Genomic DNA, 22,776 nt, shown 5'->3' with positions numbered 1-22,776 from the left:
GCAAGTCATGAGCAAGCAAATAGCTTTCCTCCACGACTTCTGCTTCAGCTCCTGCCTTTAGGTTCCTTTGCTTTGCTTCAGTTCCTGGCCCTGACTTCCCTCAGTGATGGACTGTTACCTGGAAGTATAAGCCAAATAAAACCTTTTCCCCCAGTTGCTTTTGGCCATCACAACAACAGAAACATAACTAAGACACTCTCAAATTAAATACTATTAAAGTTTACCATGAGGCTTCTTACGAGCAGCAATGGATACCTGTAAATTTTTATTTTATTTAAAATATTTAATCATGTGTATGTGTGTCTGTTTGAGTTTACGGTATCACATGCATGCAGGGGACCACAGAGGGCAGAAGAGGGTACAGAATTCCCTAGGACTAGAGTAACCAGCAGTTGTAAGCTGGCATGTGGATACTCAGAACTGAACCAGGGTCCTCTGTAAGGAAAGCAAGTGCTCTTAACTGTTGAGGCATCTCTCCAGCACCATTTATTTTTTTACCTAACTTAAAAAATTTTTTTTTACATTTACTTATGTGTGCCCGTGTGTATGTGGCACATGTGGATATCACAGGGCAGTTTGGAGAAATCAGTTCTTTCCTTCCACCATGTGGATTCCAGGGTTGAATTCAGGTCCTTGGGCTTGACAGAACCTTGTAATTTTTTTGTCTAATTAATTACCTTATGATTCTCTGCATTTTCCATGGCAAAGTAAGGTGGCATTGCAGTAACAATGATTCCAAGCAAAGCTGCTTGAAAATACAGCTCAACTTTAAAAACTATGTCAGTAATTTCCTGAAAGGTAAAAACAATAGAAAAGGAATCTGAGAATCACTTTAGAATACCTTAGAATATTAAATCTCTAAAGAAAGACATTAAGATATCTACCCAGGGTATGGGCAAATAACAGGTTTATTAACAAGAAGTGCTAGACTACACTGCAAAATCTGCCACTAATTAGTATGTGTAATAAACAATTAGCATATCCACCAATGGCCAGATGCAATGATAATACCTAAGAATGATCTCTGGTACTTTCCAGTGACTGTGTAAACACCTCCATGACTGTGTCAAATAAGATCTTGATCCTTCCTTTTTTTCCTTTGGGAAAAGCTATATCCAAGCCTATCTTCCTAACGAATCAAGAACATCTCCCAGACAAGAGTAACTTTAACTCCTATGTCCCTTGTTACCCTAAGAGTCAGCTAACTTTCCCAGGCAGTCCAGAAAGTAGCTGACATCCAAATGCAGATGACCTCAGACTTAGGTTGCTTTTGGTGTTATCCTCTAGCCTCAACAAGTCCATTTCTCTATCCTTGTTCACACTGGTCTCTGTGCTAGAGACCAAACCCAGTGCCTTGAGCATTCTAAGAGTAAATCCTGGACTCAACTCCACCCTTTCTATTAAACAGGAAAGGTACTATGTATTAGGACACAATCTACATGTCTAACAAGTACCCTGGCCCTGGCTCACTTTTTCATCAGATGATGTAGAAACAGTACATAGTGTCTTGTTGTCCCTGGCCTTCAACATTTTGCTACTGTGGTGGTTTGAAAGAAAATGGCCCCCAAAGGGAGTGGCACTATTAGGAGATGTGGCCTTATTGGAGTAGGTGTGGTCTTGTTGAAGGAAGTATGTCACTGTGGGGGCAGGCTTTGAAGTTTCTTTTCTCAAGCTTCACTCAGTGTGACAGTTAATCGACTTCCTGCTGCCTTCTGGTAAAGATGTAGCCAGTTCCATGTTTGCCTGTACACTGCCATATTCCTCCTCATGATAATGGACTGAACCTCTGAAACTGTAAACTACCACTTCAATTAAATGTTTTCTTTGTCAAGAGTTGCTGTGGTCATGGTGTCTCTTCACAGCAATAAAAAAGCCTAACTAAGACATCTACTTGAAGTAAAAATGGTTGTCTGTGTGACTTCTTAAGCTTTCTTTCAATATCTCAGTAACTAGATACCAGACCTTTCCCAAAAAAATACTAAGCCATGTTCATTTCTTGTCTACAATTAATATATCAGGGATTCACAAACCTATCAACATCAAATAGAGCTGCTCTGGATTTGAAGCAAACTAATCCTGGAGACTCCTGAATTCCCCACCTCAACTTTTAACTTTTGGAAATTTCCACATAAGAACTCATCTTTGTGTATGTTTGCTTACTTGAATGAATGGGGTACTCCAGATCTGGATAGCTTCAGTCACATTTAAATGATATAGATAGTAGTTACTAATGATGTTCATCATTACTGGTAAAGAATAAACCATAGTACTGTTGAAAACAGCAGTAAAAACATAGTCCTACAATTTAAAGAGAAGAGTTAATACATTACTTATATAAGCATACTAATATCACTAAGGACCAAACTTTTCTTACTAACTAACCTTATTAGATTAATTAAATATTTTAATTAATTAAATATTATTAGATACTGTGAAAAATCTGTTTCAACAAGGGATAGGAAAAATAATGACAAGTATGATAACCTAGCTTTAAATATGCAGATATTTTAAGTAAAAATATAATATGAAAATAAAAAAATGTTACTGGTCACTTACCAGGGCATAAAACTATGACAAAAAAAATGAATTGTTTTAATTATATCTAAAAATATACTCTAATTCATGACTAACAGGATAAGTTTAGCAAATTAATTTTAGAGTAACCATTTTAATATTTTATAACCTTTAAATGAGTACTCACATATAATACTCGTACCTTTTCTGAATGCACCACATTTAAAGCTGCACTATGGGGAGCAGCAGATACATAATCACTGTCATTAAACATTGTCACCATTATGTTCTGGTGTGTGAAAAAGTTAATAAGATCATTGATATCTGAGTCTGGTATTAGAAAATAAGAATAAAAAAGAATTAGTTTAAGTAAGATACGTAATAGACTTTTAATAACATTAGGAGATAATGCTCTTTCAAGGAGATGTTTTATCTTCAGCCTAGATATTGGGAAGAGCATTGGCTCTGTAGTCAGTAGGACAAGATTCAAACCCAAGTTGTACCACTTACACGATATAGCCTTCAAAAAGTTACAAGGATATTCTAGATCTTAGTTTCCTCCTCTGTCAAAAGTAAGTATAACTATAAAGACATTGGTTGTGACAATTAAATGACAGAATACATATGCAAGGCTTTGAACAGAACCTGGTAATTGTATAACTTTTATCTGCTGCCTACAGAAATATTAATAACAGAAAAAGTTATCATGAAATTTGACTAAAGAGTGAAAATAATCTATTTGATAATTTCAATTGCAAGTAGCCAAGCACAAAAATCAGTCTTCTACCTACATTCTTTAAACAGCCCAAAACCAAAAAAAAAAAAAGACACCTGTTTGTGTTTAAATGTATAGCATCATGTCTGATGAGTGGAAGCACTCCTGCTCTATCACCACAAAAGCCAGGAACCAAAACATTTGTGACTTACAAAGAAACCCAAACCTCACAAAACCAAACACTCTCAGTAACTGAACATAATGACAAGGCAGATTGAGTACCACTCATGAATGCCATAAAGAATGAAGCTTTTCAGCTTCATGACAAAATTTTCTCCTAACCAAGGACCTTAACTGAATTCTTAACTACCGGAGTGGCTGTATATTCAAGAAAAGAGCTACCCTACATGTGATGTAACCATGTAACTTATACTCTCGAAGAAGGGTAAGAAAATATCTAATATGTGGGTGTGTGCATATGTGTGCATGTGTGTGTGTGTGCATGTGCTTGTGTGTATTGTATATACATATATGTTACATATGAATACACATACACAGAGACACAAATACGCATATAAGCTTCATTTTGGACCAGTGAGTACAGATCCAAAAGCAAGAAACAACACTACAGAAATTAATGGAAGAGACAAATACTGAAAATATTAGAATTTCTACAGAGCAAGAACAGAAAGATTTGAGAATATAATTTTTAGATATACATAAAAAATATGAGATTTCACAAAGTATTGTATTCTAGCTACATAAAATACATATTAAAACTGAAGACAAGATTTTTAAATGAAAAAAGTAAACTAAAATATCTCCTAATTGGAGAGATTGTCCATGCTAAATGCATCATTTTCAGTAAGATTATCATACTTAGCACCGTATTTTAACAGTAATGACTTTAAAGTAACATAGTTTCTGCAAGTCTTCAGACTACAGGCTATTTATGTAAGCAGGTGTTATCTATCATAAATAAATTAAATTCTTTACTAAGTTCCAAATTTTGAAAACTTAGAATCCTAATTTAAAATTAGCTCAAGTCCATAAAAACATGAAAAAAACCTTTTTGCCAATTATACAGTAAGAATAAAAATAGTAAATACAAAATTATCAATGGCAAACTTAAGATATTCAAGTATAGGTATTTATATGTTAGTAAAGTTTATTTTTTATTTATAACTAATTCTTTAAATAGTTCCTGATGAATCATTATATCTCAATGAGTATGTATAAATACTATAACTCTTGCTAGGGAAAATTTTACAACCTCAAGTTCATTAAGCTCATCATGAACTTTGAGGTAAAACATGCTAGTAGGAACTTATTACTGTTTTTAAAAAGAATTTAATAATTATAAGCAGTATAAATTAGAATATTTTAAAAACTGCCAATTACATTTAAAACAAAACTTTATTTCTGATATTAAGTATCACTAAGATAAACATTTAACTTAGATTTTACAATGACAGATCATGCTTGCTTTACTCTGAACTCCATCAACCCTTCACCCCCATCCCCAACCAACACACATTCACAGACCTTCACACACTCTCACCAGTAGAATTTTGAAGCAGCAGGCTTGTTTTATATTTATGAGGCTTATCTCCAGGTTTTAGGAAATACAAATCTGGAACAAGTTTGATGGGAACCACAGCATTCTTAAAAGAATGATGTACCAAAAACATAAAAATCTGAACTGCAAAAAAAATTAAAAGCAGAAGGAACCTGCAAGAAAAAAATAATATAGCTTAAGATACATTAACATACAAATCTATCAAAGATCTTCCTTCACTATAAAATAAATTTGATATTCAGACAATTAAAAAACAAAAACAACCAAACAAGATGAACGAAAGAAAGAAAGAAAAAGAAAAAGAAAAACTTCCTAAAAGTCTATTTCCAAAACTGACCTGATACAAATATTGGAGAAAAAGTTAAATGGGATATCAAAAATAAAGATTATTAAATTTTAAGTAAGAGAAAAAAAGTTATAAAAGTATATTGAGACCAGATTCCCTCTTAAATTATAGGATATATAAACATAAAATTGTTAAAGAACTAAGTATTGCCATAAATGTTTATGTTTCTATATTCCTGATGGAAGGGTTTCTTGCTCGGACTCTATTCTAGCCATTTACTTTTCATACCCTAACAAAAATATTTTAAGTATAGGGAAGAAAATCAAAATACAGTGAAAACTCTACAATTTAAAAATTTTCATCCTTATCACAGTTTAATTATATTAACTGCTACTGGTTCACTGAGATATTGTCAAACCATAATATATAAGATGCATATTATACTATGCACATACCTGCACATTACTATATTACATTACATATTGTAGTACCATGAATATATAGTAGTACAAAAGGACATTGTAGTATCATAGAGATCGTTACTTGTCCTATAAAGTACCTACAGATTATATAATGTATCTCAGTAGCAAGAGTTTAGATCATCACACTTATTTAATAATTTTTAACTTCCAGTTAAACTACCTGTATTTTTAAAAACCATTTTTGCTGAGCATGGTAATGCACTCATATAATCCCAGTCTTTGGGGAGCTAAAGCAGGAGGATTCAGAATTTGAGAGCAACCTCTGTTTGAAACCCTATCTCAAAAACCAAATAAACAAAATCATTAAATTATTTTAAATATTGTAAAATCAGCATCCCTCAAAACATGCTGTATTGAAATCTAAATCTGTAAGTTAGCAGAAAATATCATCCTGAGTGAGGTAACCTACACTCAGAAGGACAAACATAGTATGTACTCACTCATAAGTGGATACTAGGTGTAAGGCAAAGGATAACCAGACTACAACCCACAGCTCCTGAGAAGCTAGCTAACAAGGAGGGGCCCTAAAAGAGACACATAGATTGCCCTGAGATCTACATGAGCAAACTGGGAGTGAGGTGGAGGGAATGGAGGGCAAAGAATGGGGGATGAAAACATAAGGAAATGGGAGGGTCGATCTGGAACAGGGACAGAGTGGGAGAGCAAGGAAAGAGGTACCATGATACATGAAGAAGACATCATGGGAATAGGAAGAGGCAGGGTGCCGGGGAAGCTCTTAGGAACCTACAAGGATGACCCCACCTTGGACAACTAATAGGGTGCCTGGTCTAGTGAATACTCTGTCATCATAGAGCCTTCATCCAGTGACTGATGGAAGCAGATGCAGAGATCCACGGCAGAGCACCAGGCAGAGTTCCGGGAATTCAATCAATGAGAAAGAGGAGGGATTCTGTGGGCAGGACATGGAGATAATGATGGGAAAATGTGCAGAGATGACTAGCCACACTAGTGGAAACCCATGAACTGTGGACTAATAGCTATGGAGACCCATTTGACTAGACTAGGCATTCTGGATATGGGAGACATTTGTTTAACTTGAACTGTTTGGGGGGGCCCCAGGCAGGGGGATCAGGATCCATCCCTGGTGCATGGGTAGGCATTATAGAGCCCAATGCCTAGGGTGCGACAGCCCTGATGCAGGGAGTAAGGCTCAGACCTGCCTCAGCTGAGTGTGCCAGGCTCTGCTGACTCCCCATAGGAAACCTTGATTTGGAAAATGTGGGGATGCGGGGTGGGTTAGGGAGGAAGGTTGAGGGATGGGAAGAGAGAAGAGGGGAGATCTGTGGTTGATATGTAAAGTGAATAGAAAATTTCTTAATAAAAAAATGAAAAGAAAGAAAGTTCAGGAGTGAAGTTTTTTTCCCTCTTAGCATTTCTATGTCATGTGCTGATTATTATAGAGCAGGAACCTACGATATTGTGTCACCTGGGACTCTGTTATCCTAGTAATGATATCATGAAATGTTTATTGCATTTTTTAAAACTGAATATAAAATTTATTGATTTATCTCTACCCACAAAAAAAAAGAAAGAAAAAAATCATGACAAGAATATATGGAAACTTCAGGTTAACGTTAAAATTTTATATTACAAAACCGGAAAAATAATTTCCATGATGTTCTTACATGTTAACTATTCTTTGAAAGAATTATAAGAAGCAGTTCCTAGTATATTTGACCATACAACATTTTTATCTTAAACTCAATGTTTGTGTCCTCTCAAATTTACATAGTGAAGCCCTAATCCTTAGTCTGATGATATCTGAAGACAGGAACTCTGGAGAGCAATGCAAATTAGATAAGGCCCTTATGATGGGATTAGCACCCTTTTAAAAGTAACACCAACAAGCACGTGTTAGTGTGCTGGTTTGCATGTTCTTTCCAAACAAAAAAAGAAATCACTAAAGCATGCAACTAAATGGCATCCTTCTTCAAGGAAAGAAAAGAGCCTTTACTATGCTGACACTTGGGATCCCCAACTTCTAATTGCCAAAACCACCCAGTTCATAAAATTTTATTACAGCAATCTGAATTAAGTCACTTTCATTGTTTTCCAGAGAATGTATTATCAAAATGATGTTCAACTAAATAAATTTAAAATATGCTGACTTAAATAAACATTTTTTTTTTCAGGACAAGTGATATAGAAACAAATCAGATGCTTGTCTAGCACTTGTTTGATACTAAATAAATTTGGTCAAAACCTCAAATAACACCAGAATATTTCACACATTTATGAATGTTCTAAAGTTTAGCTTGAACTGTTATTAAATTTTATTCCTACAATCATTTTGGCTCTAACAAGACAGACATATGGTATATTAAAGCAGGAAATATAATTTGCCAAGGTCATTATCAGAATGAGAAGGGGTATTAACTGAGAGAGAATAAATTTATGTAGAGAATTTTTTAAATCCTAGGTTTACTAGCTAAATGGCTTTCTTTATATTTCAGTTTTCTTAATCTGATAAACAGGGATAAAACTTAACTTTCTTGCTGTTTAATAAAAACAATTATAAAAATTAATGAATGGAAAATTATGAAAAGATATAAGTAAAAAATTTAAATATAATGGCAAAACTCCAAAATTAGACATTAGATAGTATTACTTGTCACTTCATCATTTTAAAGATAAGACAACAGATACAAGTTCAGATAAAAAGAGTACAGGGACTGGCATGGTGGTAAACACCTTTAATCCCAGCAGAGGGATTAGGAGGCAGAGACAGGTGGATATCTGTTAAGTGAAGGCCAGCCTGGTGTACATAGTGATTCCATGCCAGCCAGTGCTACACAGTGAGACTTTTGTCTCAATCAATCAATCAATCTGAATAAAAAATAAAGTATAATGGGTCTGTGATAAAATTACTGTACCTTTTGATACCGTGAAATCATCATTTTAACCTTTCAAAACTACAAAGCTGTGTACATGTCGTTATTTAAAAGTTCAGACAGCAAATCCAATTTGCAACCTCAAAAGGACAAGTTTTCAGAAGAATGATAATTACACTTACACTGAGCGCACTGATTTGCTTTCTCGTTTCAATGTGAGGAAATGAAACTTTGCTATTGTAGACACTTGCTGTTTCCAAAGGCTCATGGTGCTCACTAGAGAAGCTTTTGTTTCAGAAAGAATAAGTAAACTCTGTTCCATTTCATCAAAAGATTTTGAGTCCATTTCTTCCTCCAGTGGCTGCTGTGTAAATATGCTATAATCTACTTGCCAATAAAAGTAAACAAAAAAAATAAAAATTCTGGAATATGTTTGGATAGAAAGATTAAAAACTAAGACATGTCAATTTTACAGAATGAATCTGGAAGTGATGTGGAACAAAATGGAACTCTTCTACACTTTGTCAACATCTATTCAAGTTGAACAAGTGCTAAGTTTCAATCATGAAATTCTCATCTTGTACTACATAGCTCCAGCTGCACTCTTTGCCATACCACACAAGATGCTCTTGGCAAGGTCACTAGTGTCTTACCCACTACCAAGCCCCTCATTATCCTGTATCCAAAACTATTTTCTTTCCTCACTTTACTCTGTATGCTATTTGACAATTAAATATCTACTTTCTTTTTCCCCAAAGACAGCTTTTTCTCAAACTTCCCTTCTCTGTTCTTTAGTGAAGAAAGAAAATTCTAATTGTCAGCCCTTCTCTTGCTCCTTGACTGCATACCATCAGGGGTTGCCCTTTACACCTCTATATTCTCCCACCAAGTGTTCTTACCTCTTTCCATAGAACAGTGTTGTTGTGACTTCAGAATTTTCATGTCTAGCCCTCACATCTTCACTTAGCTTCAGATACATGTCAAACAACGACACCAAAAATGCATCCTATCTTTACATAACTGTGGTGGTAATCTAATTGTACTGAATTATTATTTTGATTGTATGTTAATAAATAAAGTTGTCCGGGGGTCAGAGCTATTAGAGCCATAGCAAGAGTGTGGCGGTGGTGGCACACGCCTTTAATCCCATAGATATCTGTGTGTTCAGGGTCAGAGCTATTAGAGCCATAGCAAGAGTGTGGCGGTGGTGGCACACGCCTTTAATCCCATAAGATCTCTGTGTGTTCAGGGATATAGTCAGCATTGGAGACATATGCCTTTAAGACCTAGGGGGCTGTACATTCAGACAGTGATGAGGCAGTCATGTGTTTGGGTTTACAACCAATGAGAAGGCAGAACAACATACTATAAAAAAAACGAACCGACAGGAAGTAGGTCTCTTTTCGCGAAGCTGGGACAGCAGGAGGAAGGGTGAGATTTTAGCTCTGAGCTCTGACCTCTCGGCTTTCTCTTTTACATTGTTTCTGTGTTTCTTATTTAATAAGACGGTTGGTTACATCTACACATAACCCTATCCTTCTACTCTCAGAAAGTAGCAATCCTACATCAGGTTCTCAAAGCAAAAACTTGAGATTGATTCTTGATCCCTCCCTAAGAATCCTCAGCAAATCATTATTGCTGAGATCAATACAACACAAATGCATTTCTTGCAGAATTTACTGCCCTCCTGATTCAAACTAAGATTTACATACAAGTTTCCTCACTGATCTGTTATCATTCAATAATTAAAAACATTTTTTTCAGTGCTGAACAAAAACCCAGAATCTTCGAGATGCCAGACAAGTGCTCTATAATGGCGCTATCTCCCCAACCACGAACATGTTCACTAAAACACAAAGCAGGGCTTACTATGTTATTTCTTTGCTCTAAAACCCCTTGACATTGTACTAAAAAAATTAAAGGAAGCTCTTCTCAGAGACTCAGAAGCAAAACATGACCTGGCTCTTGGGGTACTCTCTGACATCAATGTAATATTACTTTCTTCATAGTTACTGCCATGGTGACCTGTGTTTTCATACTTCAAAGACATCTAATTAATGTCTCAACAACTAAGAAGTAGAAATTTTCTTTATATAGTACATTTTGTCCTAAAATACTTGCATGTCTGGATTTTTCTGGTAATTGACATCTCAGTTCAAATATCTTCTCAATGAAGTCCTCCCTGACAATAAAACCTTCCAAGAATATCATATCATAATTTCTATCACTATTCACAAATACTTCAGCTACTTATTTACTTCTGTCTTTGGTTCCACAAGGCAACACAAACTTCATAGGGTTGCATAATTTATTTGCTTATAAAATTTTTTGTCTTGTCTAGTTCATTGACTGATATTTTTAGTTCTGTTTTTACCTGCTTGGTCAATTTCTGCTTCAACTTCTAGCTTTAAGAATACATCTTCCAATGTTGTCATGGAAACACCATAAGAAATAACACCCAGATTTGAATGAATGTCTAGAGCAGAAAACAAACCTAGAAGGAAAAAAAAAAACACAGGTCGAATGGTATAGAGTTCTCATAAGTTGTGCAGAAGGCTGAAGAGATGGCTCAGCAGTTAAAAGCAAATATGCTCTTACTAAGAACCCAAGTTCAGTTCCTTGCACCAATGTTGGGGTAACTCACAGCTCTAGCTCATGGGAATCTGATACCTCCAAGAAGCCTACACAGGCACCTGGATTCACATGCAAATACCCTCTCCCCACACACATAATCTAAAATAAAATTAATATAAATTGACCTACAACACCACTCAAAAATAATACAAATTAGTCTAAAATACATTCAAAAATGGGTATAAGGCAGGCAGGCACAGTAATTCATGTCTGTGACCTCAGCAATCTAGAGGCTGAGGCAAGAGGACTAGCCAGCACTACATGGTGAGGTCTAAGCCAAGAAATAAAGAGAAAGAAAAAGAGAAAGAAAGAAAAAAAGGAAGGAAGGAAGGAAGGGAGGGAGGGAGGAAGGAAGGAAGGAAGGAAGGAAGGAAGGAAGGGAGAGAGAAAGAAAGAGAGAGAGCAAGAAAGAAAGAGCAAGAGAGAGAAAAAGAAAGAGAGAGAGAGAGAGAAAGAAAGAAAAAATTAGAATATTATTAAATTTAATCAGCATAGTGGCACTCAAAGATTTTGGTCTCAGGATACTTTTAACATAATATTATAAATTCCAAAGAATGCCAAGGAAATTTTATTTATGGAAAAATATTATAACTTCATTATGTTATAAATTAAAATTAATAAATATTGTATAGCACTTAAATGATAATTCTAAATTAAAATAATTACTTTATAATTTATTCTGAAATAGAAAATGTTTGAAAACATGCACAAAGCCTCCCTACACACATATACACCAAAACCAAACAACAACAACAAAAACCACAGAGATATGCATATTGTCCTCAGGAAATCTACAACAAATTCTGGCTTTTTTTGAAACAGGATCGGCCACTGTAGAACTGGCTGGGTTGCTCTGGGACTTGCTATGCAGACTAGACTGGCCTCACACCTGTAGCCATCCTTCGGGGGCCTCTACCTCCCAAGTGCTATGATTACAGACGGGCACCACCAGACCAAGCCTTAATTAATTTTTTTTTGTTTTGTTTTTTGATACAGGGTTTCTCTGTGTAGTTTTGGTGCCTGTCCTGGATCTCACTCTTATGCCCAGGCTGGCCTCAAACTCACAGAGATCCACCTGGCTCTGCCTCCCAAGTGCTGGGATTAAAGGTGTGCGCCACCACCACCCAGCTAATTTTTTTCTTAACAACATAAACATAATTCTCTTTATTTTCATTAAGTATTTAAATTAACAAATTACAGTTACATGCTATTTGTAAAAAGACAAAAACAAGAAGCACACACATTAGTATTCAGTATTTCAGGCTCAAAGACTAGATAAAGTAGAAAAACTACAAGTTCTGGCAGCTGGGACTATTACATAGAAAAATCATCAAAAAGCCTATTCCCAAAACAAAAGTCCTAGTCAATCAAGAAACTGAAAAATATACCTGAAAATTTGTCCATGTCTTTGAAAGGCAAGCTATACACAAGCTGTTGGTCATTCTGTTGCAGTAAAGTAGCTGCAGGTATGTGCTGCCTAACCAGTGAAGAAAGTGACTCTGTGGCACAGTATCTGTCAATGTACATGCTAGAGAAAGCAAAATCATGATTGTTATGATTATTCCATAAACAACCAACACTAAATTCTGAAAGTTTAAATTGTATCACTAACATAGTTAAGGCATAATATAGCAAGCCCTAAAAATAGTAATAGCAGGTCAAGCACAAATACAAATAGAGTAAAGTCACAGAAGAACAAGTGTTACCTCAGGCGGTAGCCGATTCCCCATTTACTCTTTAGGAAAATTGAAGAACCAACACATTTCAGCATTCCTTGTGATATGACAGCTTTCCTATCTACAAAGTGGAATTCATATTTCAATGGCTAAGTTAATTAGCATACATCCAAGTATTATATCATTAATTATCACAACAACGTTATGAGGAAGACACTAGAAGATCATCACCTATTTTTTTCAGATGAGAATATTGAGAGAAGACAAATACATATTGTTTAGACATGTTTCACATAGCTACTACCATAATGAAGTCAGGAACTGTACTCAGGCAGCCTAACTCCAGAGTGCATACCCCACATAGCTCAGACTCTTCTTAAAGGAACTTATAATACAGGAGTTTTCATAATTCCTGTATAACCAAATGTACAAAGAAAGGAAACATAATAACAAGAATAAAAATGTTAGTTCATTGGATTCTTTTTGATAGAGATACTGCTGAAGAGATGAGTGAACTTATCCATTTATTAAACTACACAAGCAACTAGAAAAAGAAGTTATAGTAGTTCAAACTCTCAGACCTTTGTTCTAGGTGTTAAAAAATCAACTCTAACATAAACCTGGACTCTGTGTGGTTTACACACACACACACACACACACACACACACACACACACACACAAAACTGCACATAAATGGTTGACAGGCCAGTGAAACCTGCCTTAGAATGACCTGCTTATAAAGCTCACCCTTGACTAGTACCTGGGAATCTGGACGGAGGAAGATTCCTATTAGTGTCAAAAACTCTACACACACACAAATATAGTTTATATTGAATGCTTGTTTTCCTTTAAGGAGTCTAGAATTGTTCTGTGTTATGAAGTCTTGAATTGCTCTGTTAGGAATAGTAGCTCTATGACCAGTCCCCACAGGAATCATGGACACTGAGTCTCTAATAAACTATAAGACAATATTTTATAAAAATGGTACAAGTAAGCTATGGAGAAATTAAGGGACTCTGGGAATCTGTGCCTGGCTTCCTCCAGACTGTGCCTTATATGATTTAGCCCTTTGCCAATTTTGTTTCATAGCCTTTTGCTATAATAGATTAATATATAATGACTATGGTAATATGGAAAATCTTATATGAGTTCTTTTGGGAACTCACTCAGGATGATTTGGGAAAGACTGAACACAGAAATATATAATTTTTCATTTTTAAAAATATTTTTGTTTAGATTGTACACCAAGATATAATTATTCCTTGGGATTTAGCATTTCCATTTTTATTTCTCTTCAGGCTTGTGACCTTATCTTTTAAAAGTAAAGCAAAAATCTCACCAGCAAGAATGTCAGCTTCGTCCATAAAATGAGTACTGAATACTGTCACTCTGTTAGCTTTTCTGTATTTTAAAAGATTCCAAACAATGTGACGAGAGCAGGGGTCCATTCCTGCTGTTGGTTCATCTAGCAGTAGTATCTGAGTGAACACAGATATAAAAAAAGCAGGAAAACCAAATATTTAAAATTTATGTGGATACTGGAAAATTTCTCTATTTCAAGTTAATATTTTCACCCAAAAATCTGTTTTTCACTCTTATATAAAGTTTGTATAAATGTTTAAAATTGTAAGTGAATCTTTTCTGTGGTTACTTATATATAAGACACTGGTATAACAATCGGACAAATAAAGTGGAAAAAAATTAAGTATATTGCTATATATAATTGAATCTGCACATACAGCAAGTTATTTTTTAGAGAATGTCCTATATCATTTCAAGGTAAGTAAGCATTTTCAGGGGACAGGACACTTATTCTATTTTTTGAGGGGAACTTTTTATTAAGATAGACTCTTACTATGTAGTCTAAACCGGCCTTGAACTCATGACTCAGCTTCTTGAGTGCTGGATTACAGGCATGTGCCACCTCGTCTGGCTTCAAATTGTTTTTAATTTAAAAAACATGATAGTGGGTGCTAGCAGAAAGTATAGGTAATAAAAATTCAGAATCCATCATGATCCCATGCTACAGTAGAAAGGAGGAACACAGCAGGAGAGTGGTTACCTTTGGCTCTTTGTCACAAACACATACATGAGCTTTTTAACTATGTGTAAGGCAAAGTTGCTTCTCTGTTTCTACAAACTAGGGAACAAACACATGTAAAATCAGTGCACCCAGATAGTGACTAACTTAATTATCCCTTTAATTTTTGTCTTGTTTTAACTTTTTAAAAATCTATTTATTATTGTATATGTATGAGTGTTTTTGCATGCATGCATGTCTGTGCACTTCATGTATACCTGTTGCCCCAGAAGGCAGAAAAGTGTATCAGATCCTCCGGGAACTGGAGTGAGAAACAGCTGTGAGTTACTATGTGGGTGCTGGGAAACGAACACAGGTCCCCTGGAAGAGCAGTCAGTGCTCTTAACCACCAAAGTACATCTCCAGCCCCATAACCTTTCATATCTAATATAATTTAAAATTATCTCATCAGTGAAATTATTACTATATTTACCTTCGGATTCCCAAGAACTGCAATTCCTAAAGACAGCTTTCTTTTTTGGCCCCCACTTAATTTTTTTGCTTGATTATCTTTGATGGCTTGCATGTCCAAATCCAGTAAAACCTTTTGCACCTGTAAAAGTAAAGTGTGAACAATGTCATTTTAACAACCATATAATTTCCATAATCATCAAAATTAATTTTTATATATCTTAAGTTTTATGTATCTTAAGTTTTGAAGTATTATTTTAAGCATCATTTAAGCAGTATAATTTTAAATTAGTTTTAATATCAACTTAAAAATGTTAGGATGTGCTTAATTTTATGAATATTATATATAATTTTGGAAATAATAAGTAACAAGGTTCTTGGAGGAAGTCTGTTTCGATTTTGTGCCTTGCTGGGTAATGGGGAAGGGAAAAAGATGAGTCTGAAGGCTCTGTGTGTACTGAGGGAGGGAGAGTGATGTGCAGAAGAGGAGTGAGCGCAGAGCAGATGAGAGGAAGGGGAAAGTAAGTACCTTCCAGATGAAAAAACAATTATTCACATGTGCTAAGGTATGTACTCCACATCCATCTAATTCTTCATATTTTCTGTTTACTGGCCCAGATAGGTTTTATATGTTTAGATTTTCAAGCATATTTATTGTACAATTATTACAAAGTATATTAATTTATAGGAAATACAGTGATGGTTTATATATGGATAACATACTTCTTGTATTATATTGTTGGCTGGGATTCCTTTGATTGAAGCCAAAATTGATAAATTTTCTTCTACTGTCAAAACATCAAAGTTTATATCTAACTGTGGACAAATGCCAATCATTTTTCTTGCTTCAAACATTTCATCTATTTCAGAGACTCTGTGTCCATATATAGAAGCAAAGCCTAAAAGCAAAATATTTATATTTACATTAAAGACATTGAGTGTTTAAAAAAAATGCATGTTTTGATGTAACTAATAATTTACTCATTTTGTTACAACATATATGCAAAGCCAGAATTAATATAAATTTAGAAGACATAACATTCTCATTTCGATAGTATTGGTGATATGTTTTCACTTACATTTGAAACTCATTTTCCTTCATTTCCAGGTCATATTATATAGTGGAAAGAACAATAAACTACAGGCTTAACATGAAACATCTATGTAACTACAGTGACACTATTTATATTTATGGTTCAGTAAAGACTTCTTTCACCTTCAGATACTATAAGATAATGAAGTAAGATCTACAAATTTTACACAAGCTGGCTGTATGATCTTTAACATAATGTCCTGAATTCCAGCTTTCTTATTATCTCAAATGAATGATAATATGCTCCACTTATGAACTGTTAAATCATGTGATAATGTATGGTGAACTCTAACAAAAATCGTATGTCTAAATTATAAGATATTATAACTAATGTCAGAGAACATCGCAAATAAAAACAAAGAACAGGTCACACTAATTTTGAAGGTCAAGTCTCATTTACAAAGTTGAAATGCAAATTCAATATTATCTAGTCCCTTCACGATAAAATTTACTTCACTGACAATATAGTAATTGCAGAAACATGAACATTTTACACAGAGTTTACACCTATAAAACAATCCCAGATCTAGATTATACCTTTGAGGTACTGCTCCTAAAATTGTATTTTAGAAGATAGCGTTGATATTTATCATTCTTTCCTTCATCTGCATATTGAGATTTTGTGTTTTTTCCCAATATCAATTTAATTTCCAATTAGTTACTTACTGATTTATTTTTCTCATGTAAATAAGGAATATGGACCTGTACACATATAAATGTGATGGAAATAGGTATATTAAATAAATCAAAAATAAAGTAAATCAAAATAAGTAGTTAAAAATTTAGATTTCTTTTGTACTTTATTAAATATCATGGAACCAATTTTTTGTTTTAAAAAAATAGTGTATATAGTTAAAAAAAAAAAACTTCTTCATAGATGTAGAAATAGCTATTCCAAATCACTGACACAAATCATCTAGTATACATGTAAAGAGACAAATAATTGCTACATACTGTGACTCCTTCATTAATAATGCTTACAAAATTTTAAGATTTCTTTTTTCTAAGTGAGAAAACTCTTACCATCAGAAGGTGGGCACAACCCACAAAGAATATTCATCAGTGTACTTTTTCCTGTTCCACTGTGGCCCAGTAATGCAGTAATTTGACCTTCATATATGTCAAATGACAAATCTAGTTCAGGGAAAAAAGAAGAAGGCTCAAATGTGTTTTTAATTTCTGTTCAGCTATATACGGCAATTCATAATTCCAAGCAATCTTAAGGAAGACAAATTTCAATACATAAAGTTAACAACATAATTTATGCAGGTTAAGTGGAATCAACATAGTCAGTGGTTTAAATAACAGGAAATGTAAATAAACTTATTAATTTGTTCAGACACTAAGATTTAAGGTATACACAAAGTATTTGAAGGTTTTCTGTGTACTGACTTTTAAATTATCAAGGAAATTAAAAGAGCTGTGTTTCTGCATCCACAGCTGAAATGTAAAAGAGGAAGGAGAGGGAAGTCTCATATCCAAGTCGGTAGCCCAGGCTAAATGATGGAGTTGAGTTAGCTGTGGTGGGGCACTAAGGTGGCAGAGAGAGGAGGAATCAAGAGTTCAAGACCATACTAGGCTGAATAGCAAAACCTTGTTTCTTAAAAAACAAACAAATTAAAACTGTGGGATCTTAAAAGAATAATGTAGGAAACAATTCAGTAAGAAACTTATAACAAGATCATAAATATAATTTCCTCAGAGGAGCTCAAATATACCAATAATCTGTGCACACATACTCATGTCAACCAAAATAGTTCAGTAAAGTATATATTTCCTATATGCTTATTAATACACATCATGAGTATTTATAATTTTAATTATCTCATTGTGATTTTAATTTGTATTGCCTTAATGAGTAATATTTAACATAATTTCATGTGCCAGTTTGCGACCCATTTTTTCCACTGGTAAAACATGTTTAAATAGTTTATCCATTTATTACATGGCCTCCTAGGTAGCTGTTAACTGGACACATCCCCAAGTTTTTGAGTCTCATTTGATAGACTGCCTCCCTCACATAGGCCTGTGGGCATGTCTGTGGGACCTGTTCTTGATGATTGGTATGGGAGGGCCCAGTCCACAGTTGGCAGTGCCACCTCTGGGCAGATAGTTCTGGGTTATATAAGAAAGCTTAACCAGGGAAAGGAAGCCTGCATGCAGTGTACCTCCATGGTTTCAGCTTAGCTCCTGCCCTGACTTCCTTCAATGATGGACTGAACTAAGTGGAATGGCCTTAATAATTTCACCAATTAAAAACCTTCTTCCCCAAGTTGATATTGCTCATTATGTTTATCGCAACAACAAGAAACAAACTACAACACACAGGCTGTTGTGCTGTGGGATATCTTTCTGTATGCTGTGAATATATGTTGCTACCATTGGTTAACATATAAAGCTGCACTGGCCTATGGCGAGGCAGAATAAGGTTAGGCGGTACATTCAAACTAAAGATGGAGACAAAGAAGGGTGTAGTCAGGAGAGACACCAGCCCGCCACCCAAGGAACAAGATGTCAGCAGACCAGTAACGTCATGGCCATGCAGCAACATATAGATCAACAGAAATGGGTTAATTTAACATGAAAGAGCTAGCTAGCAGAAGCCTGAGCCATAGGCCATACAGTTTGTAATTAATGTTTACAACATCTGTGTGTTTACTTGGGACTGAGCAGCTGCAGGACCGGGTGGGACACAGGAAAACTTCCAGCTACATCTTGTGTTCCATTGTGGGGCAAGAATTTCCACCTAAAACCTGAGAAAGCTTTAAAAAGGGGTTCTAAAACAGAGGCAATACTGGCTATGGGTGAGATAGGACCTCTGTTGGTCTTTTCTGTATTGAACACACAGATTGCAAGCCCAGTGCCACTTTGAGATCTTTGGCAGCAATTAACTATGCAGCTCACACATGATTGAGCCGGTATGATAATGAGTATTCAGAGATAGGTAATGTCTGGGGGGCACTCACCAACCTAAGACAGAGCACCTGTGTGGCCTGGGCAGGCATCTCCATGACGGGTAAGGTGACCTGCTGACGTCCCACGCAACCCAAGTCAGAAGCTCATTTTTTAATAAAAGGGGGACCTGCAGGGCCCTGGCCCCCGTTTTGGATAACTGTTGCCTTGCTTGCGGACCTTGACCTTGATATCCTCCCTGTGCTAATTCCCTGCCAGGTTCCACCCTCCTGATTGCTTAAGGGAAGTTCCTTGTCTGTGTATCCTGAATAATAGGCATTAACAGCTTAGATGCAAGATTGTAAAACATCAGTAGTGAAATTCTGCCCTTCAGGGTCCTCCCATTGTGCTGTAAGCCTATATTTAAGACCTCCTACCCCCTTCAAGAAATGACATTCGACATTTAAAATTTAAAATATATATATATATAATTGAATGAATACTGCAAATGTAATCTAAGAATACCACAAATGTGATTAATATCATGAGTGTAAGTAATGAATATCATGAGTGTAATTTAAAAAATGCATTTAAAAAAAAGAGGCAAGAGCAGCTTCCTAGTTTGTGTCTCTCGTGAGCTGTGGCACAGAGATGCTGCAGCATTTGAGCTTGAGCATAGCATTGTGGATTCCTGCCACCATACACCAAAGTGTCGCTGTGTGGTAGGTTTAGCTTTTGCTAGTACAGACAAAAAAAAAAGGTTTCTGGGCTACAAGCTGCTTGATGGAGGCACAGATCCACTGCTTCCCCGAGCTGGTGGTGAGCATGGCTCCCAGAGCTGGCAGTAAACGTACCTCTGCCATGTTGGGAAACCTAACGGAGCAGAGTCAGTCAAAGCTGCTATGCAGCTTAGCAGTTTAAAATCTCTCCTGGTCAGAAAAGGATTATAGATACACAGTAAGACAGATACTGATGGAATAAACCTCTGAACAGTTTATAGTGTGTGTAAAAATGTACATAGACTTGGAAAAGAGAGGAAAATGAGTATAGGCAGTTATATAAAGAAATAAATAGTTTTAAAAAGTAAAGTCTTTAGAGAGACAATGAAAGTAATATAAAATAGCCACGTAAAGATGGAAAATACACAGAGAGCTGGATTATGTATATTGTGTTTTCTTTAAATTTTTTGACTGTTAATTAGCTAAATGCAGAAAGACATTTGATTGTAAAAGTGGCTAAGTTAAACCAATATATATATTTTAAAGGTATCTGGACTTCAAAATTTGGATCTAAGGATATGTTGCTTTAGAAAGGAGGCTCTGCTTTTGTTTCCACAGGAAACAACAGGCTGTGGATTTGTTTCTGGTTAAGATGGATCAGATTTGATTAAGTGAGACCTCCTGAACCTTGACAGATAGTAGCTATCAACAAATGTTAGCCAGGCATTGGTGGCACATGCCTTTAATCCCAGCACTCAGGAGGCAGAGCCAGGCTGATCTCTGAGTTCGAGGCCAGCCTAGTCTACAGAGCGAGATCCAGGAAAGGCGCAAAGCTACACAGAGAAACCCTGTCTTGAAAAACCATTTAAAAAAAAAAAAAAAGGTTACAGACAGTCTTCCCAGGATTTGACCAGTATCTTGAATTTTCTCAGGATCCCCATAAGATTGCCAGCACACCCAATCAGCAGGAAGTAGTATGAAAAGCTATGCCCAAATTCCCAAAACGTTCTTTATAAATGTTTATTTTTATTTGAAGGAGGTTGATTATAAATGCAATCTCTTTCTAGAGAAGAAAAGGGAATATAGATATGATAGGATGAAAGGGTAGATTATTGAATCTACTTTTTAAAGAGCAACAACTTGTTTGAAATGTTTAACATTGCTATGGATTTTAGTTTACTGATACAAATTTAAAGTTAATGTCATTATACTGTATATTTCTACTCTTGTTTAAGGTATTATGTTTATGCAACTCATTTAAAATTGTAGTGTATAATTAAGAAATACAGGGCAGTGGTGGCACATGCCTTTAATCCCAGCACTTGGGAGGCAGAGGCAGGCAGATCTCTGTGAGTTCGAGGCTAGCCAGGAAAGGCACAAAGCTACACAGAGAAACTCTGTCTAGAAAAACAAAATAAATAAATAAATAATAAAAATTTAAAAGGGGGGGGGTGCTGGAGAGATGGCTCAGAGGTTAAGAGCACTGTCTAGAGGTCCTGAGTTTAATTCCCAGCAACCACATGGTGGCTCACAACCATCTATAATGAGATATGGCACCCTCTTCTGGCCTGCAGGCATACATGCAGACAGAGCACTGTATACATAATAAATAAATAAATCTTTTTAAAAAAAAAAGAAAGAAAGAAATACAGATTAATAATAATTACTCATCTACGATAAACTTACAGTCATGTTAGTTTTCTAGGTATATATAGATATATTTCAATTAGGTAGGTAATCTTCAAACACTTCATAGACCTACTGAATATGACATTTAAAATGTTTTAAAAACTTAGACTTTTCTGGACAATGAGACATATCTGCTCCCGGCAGCACCAATTTACTTCAAAGAGGAAGATGGGCATCGAAGACACTCCATATGGAGTTTATCTTCTTGGAAACACTGGCCATTTGGGCAAGAAACTGCTCTTGCCTGGATTGCTTGACAGTATATTGTATAAATTGGACATGCAGGACTCATGGGAAAGAGACCACTAAACTTTGCCAAAACAAAGTGAGATGGTCCTTCAGATTCCTGCTTCACAGAAGATACTGTCAGACATTCTGCAGGACACAGAGGAAAGCAACTGATGAATTTTGCCAATAGGTAAGACAATCCTTCAAATTTTCTGCTTCACAAAAAGTCTGCCAGAGACTCTAGACCTGCAGGCTAAAGATGAATGCCTCAATATTGCAAAGGAACTTTGGGTGACTGTCCAGACAGCCAGATGTCTCTGTCATTTCTAGAATTTTAGAAGTTATTTATAATGCACTTCCTGTTTACTTAGGAATATTATATCCTTCTGGGATCTTTGATGGAGTTGAAGACTAGAGTGTTATAATTATAGTTTTCCTTAGTCATCATAAAAGATAAATTAGGTATAAAACTTTAGACTCACAAAAATAGGGGATGATAGAATATTTTCTAAGTTTGCCAAATACAAATAGACTAGCTAGTGTAACTGTAATTATTGCTTGATAATTGTTTTGGTATGTGTAATTTCACTATGTTAAAGTTAAAACCTTCTTTTTTGATTAGACAGAAAAAGGAAAGTGTTGTGGGATGTCTTTCTGTATGCTGTGAGTATTGGTTAATAAATAAAGCTGCATTGGTCTATGGCAAAACAGGTTATAGCCAGGCAGGAAATCCAAGCAAAAATATATAGAGAGGAGAAAGGCGGAGTTGGGGTAGATGCTGCAAGCCGCCACCATGAGAAGCAAGATGTGAGAGAACGTAATGCTACGAAGCCACGTGGCAAAACATAGATTAATAGGAATGGGTTGAGTTAAGTTGTAAGAGCTAGCTAGCAAGAAGCTTGAGCCATAGGCCATACAGTTTGTA

The 22,776-nt window shown here is 35.5% G+C and overlaps 1 protein-coding gene across 2 annotated transcripts in view; it reads right to left on the bottom strand.

Moving 5' to 3' along the window:
- Abca5 (ATP binding cassette subfamily A member 5) overlaps positions 1–22,776 on the bottom strand; it is a 76,379-nt gene that overhangs the window by 24,309 nt on the left and 29,294 nt on the right. For both annotated transcript variants that reach the window (XM_028865277.2, XM_037201398.1), the window contains exons 12-23: positions 17,347–17,457; positions 15,954–16,129; positions 15,253–15,372; positions 14,079–14,217; positions 12,769–12,859; positions 12,451–12,590; positions 10,803–10,922; positions 8,611–8,812; positions 4,791–4,960; positions 2,717–2,844; positions 2,161–2,298; positions 678–791 (exon numbers count right to left, since the gene is read on the bottom strand). In XM_028865277.2, the coding sequence (XP_028721110.1) occupies positions 678–791; positions 2,161–2,298; positions 2,717–2,844; positions 4,791–4,960; positions 8,611–8,812; positions 10,803–10,922; positions 12,451–12,590; positions 12,769–12,859; positions 14,079–14,217; positions 15,253–15,372; positions 15,954–16,129; positions 17,347–17,457 (1,649 nt within the window). The remainder of the gene's footprint in view (positions 1–677; positions 792–2,160; positions 2,299–2,716; positions 2,845–4,790; positions 4,961–8,610; positions 8,813–10,802; positions 10,923–12,450; positions 12,591–12,768; positions 12,860–14,078; positions 14,218–15,252; positions 15,373–15,953; positions 16,130–17,346; positions 17,458–22,776) is intronic.

This window comes from Peromyscus leucopus, chromosome 8b, assembly GCF_004664715.2.
Source record: "Peromyscus leucopus breed LL Stock chromosome 8b, UCI_PerLeu_2.1, whole genome shotgun sequence".
In the NCBI taxonomy this organism is placed as follows: Eukaryota; Metazoa; Chordata; class Mammalia; order Rodentia; family Cricetidae; genus Peromyscus; species Peromyscus leucopus.
This window is presented reverse-complemented; position numbering and strand designations above follow the sequence as displayed.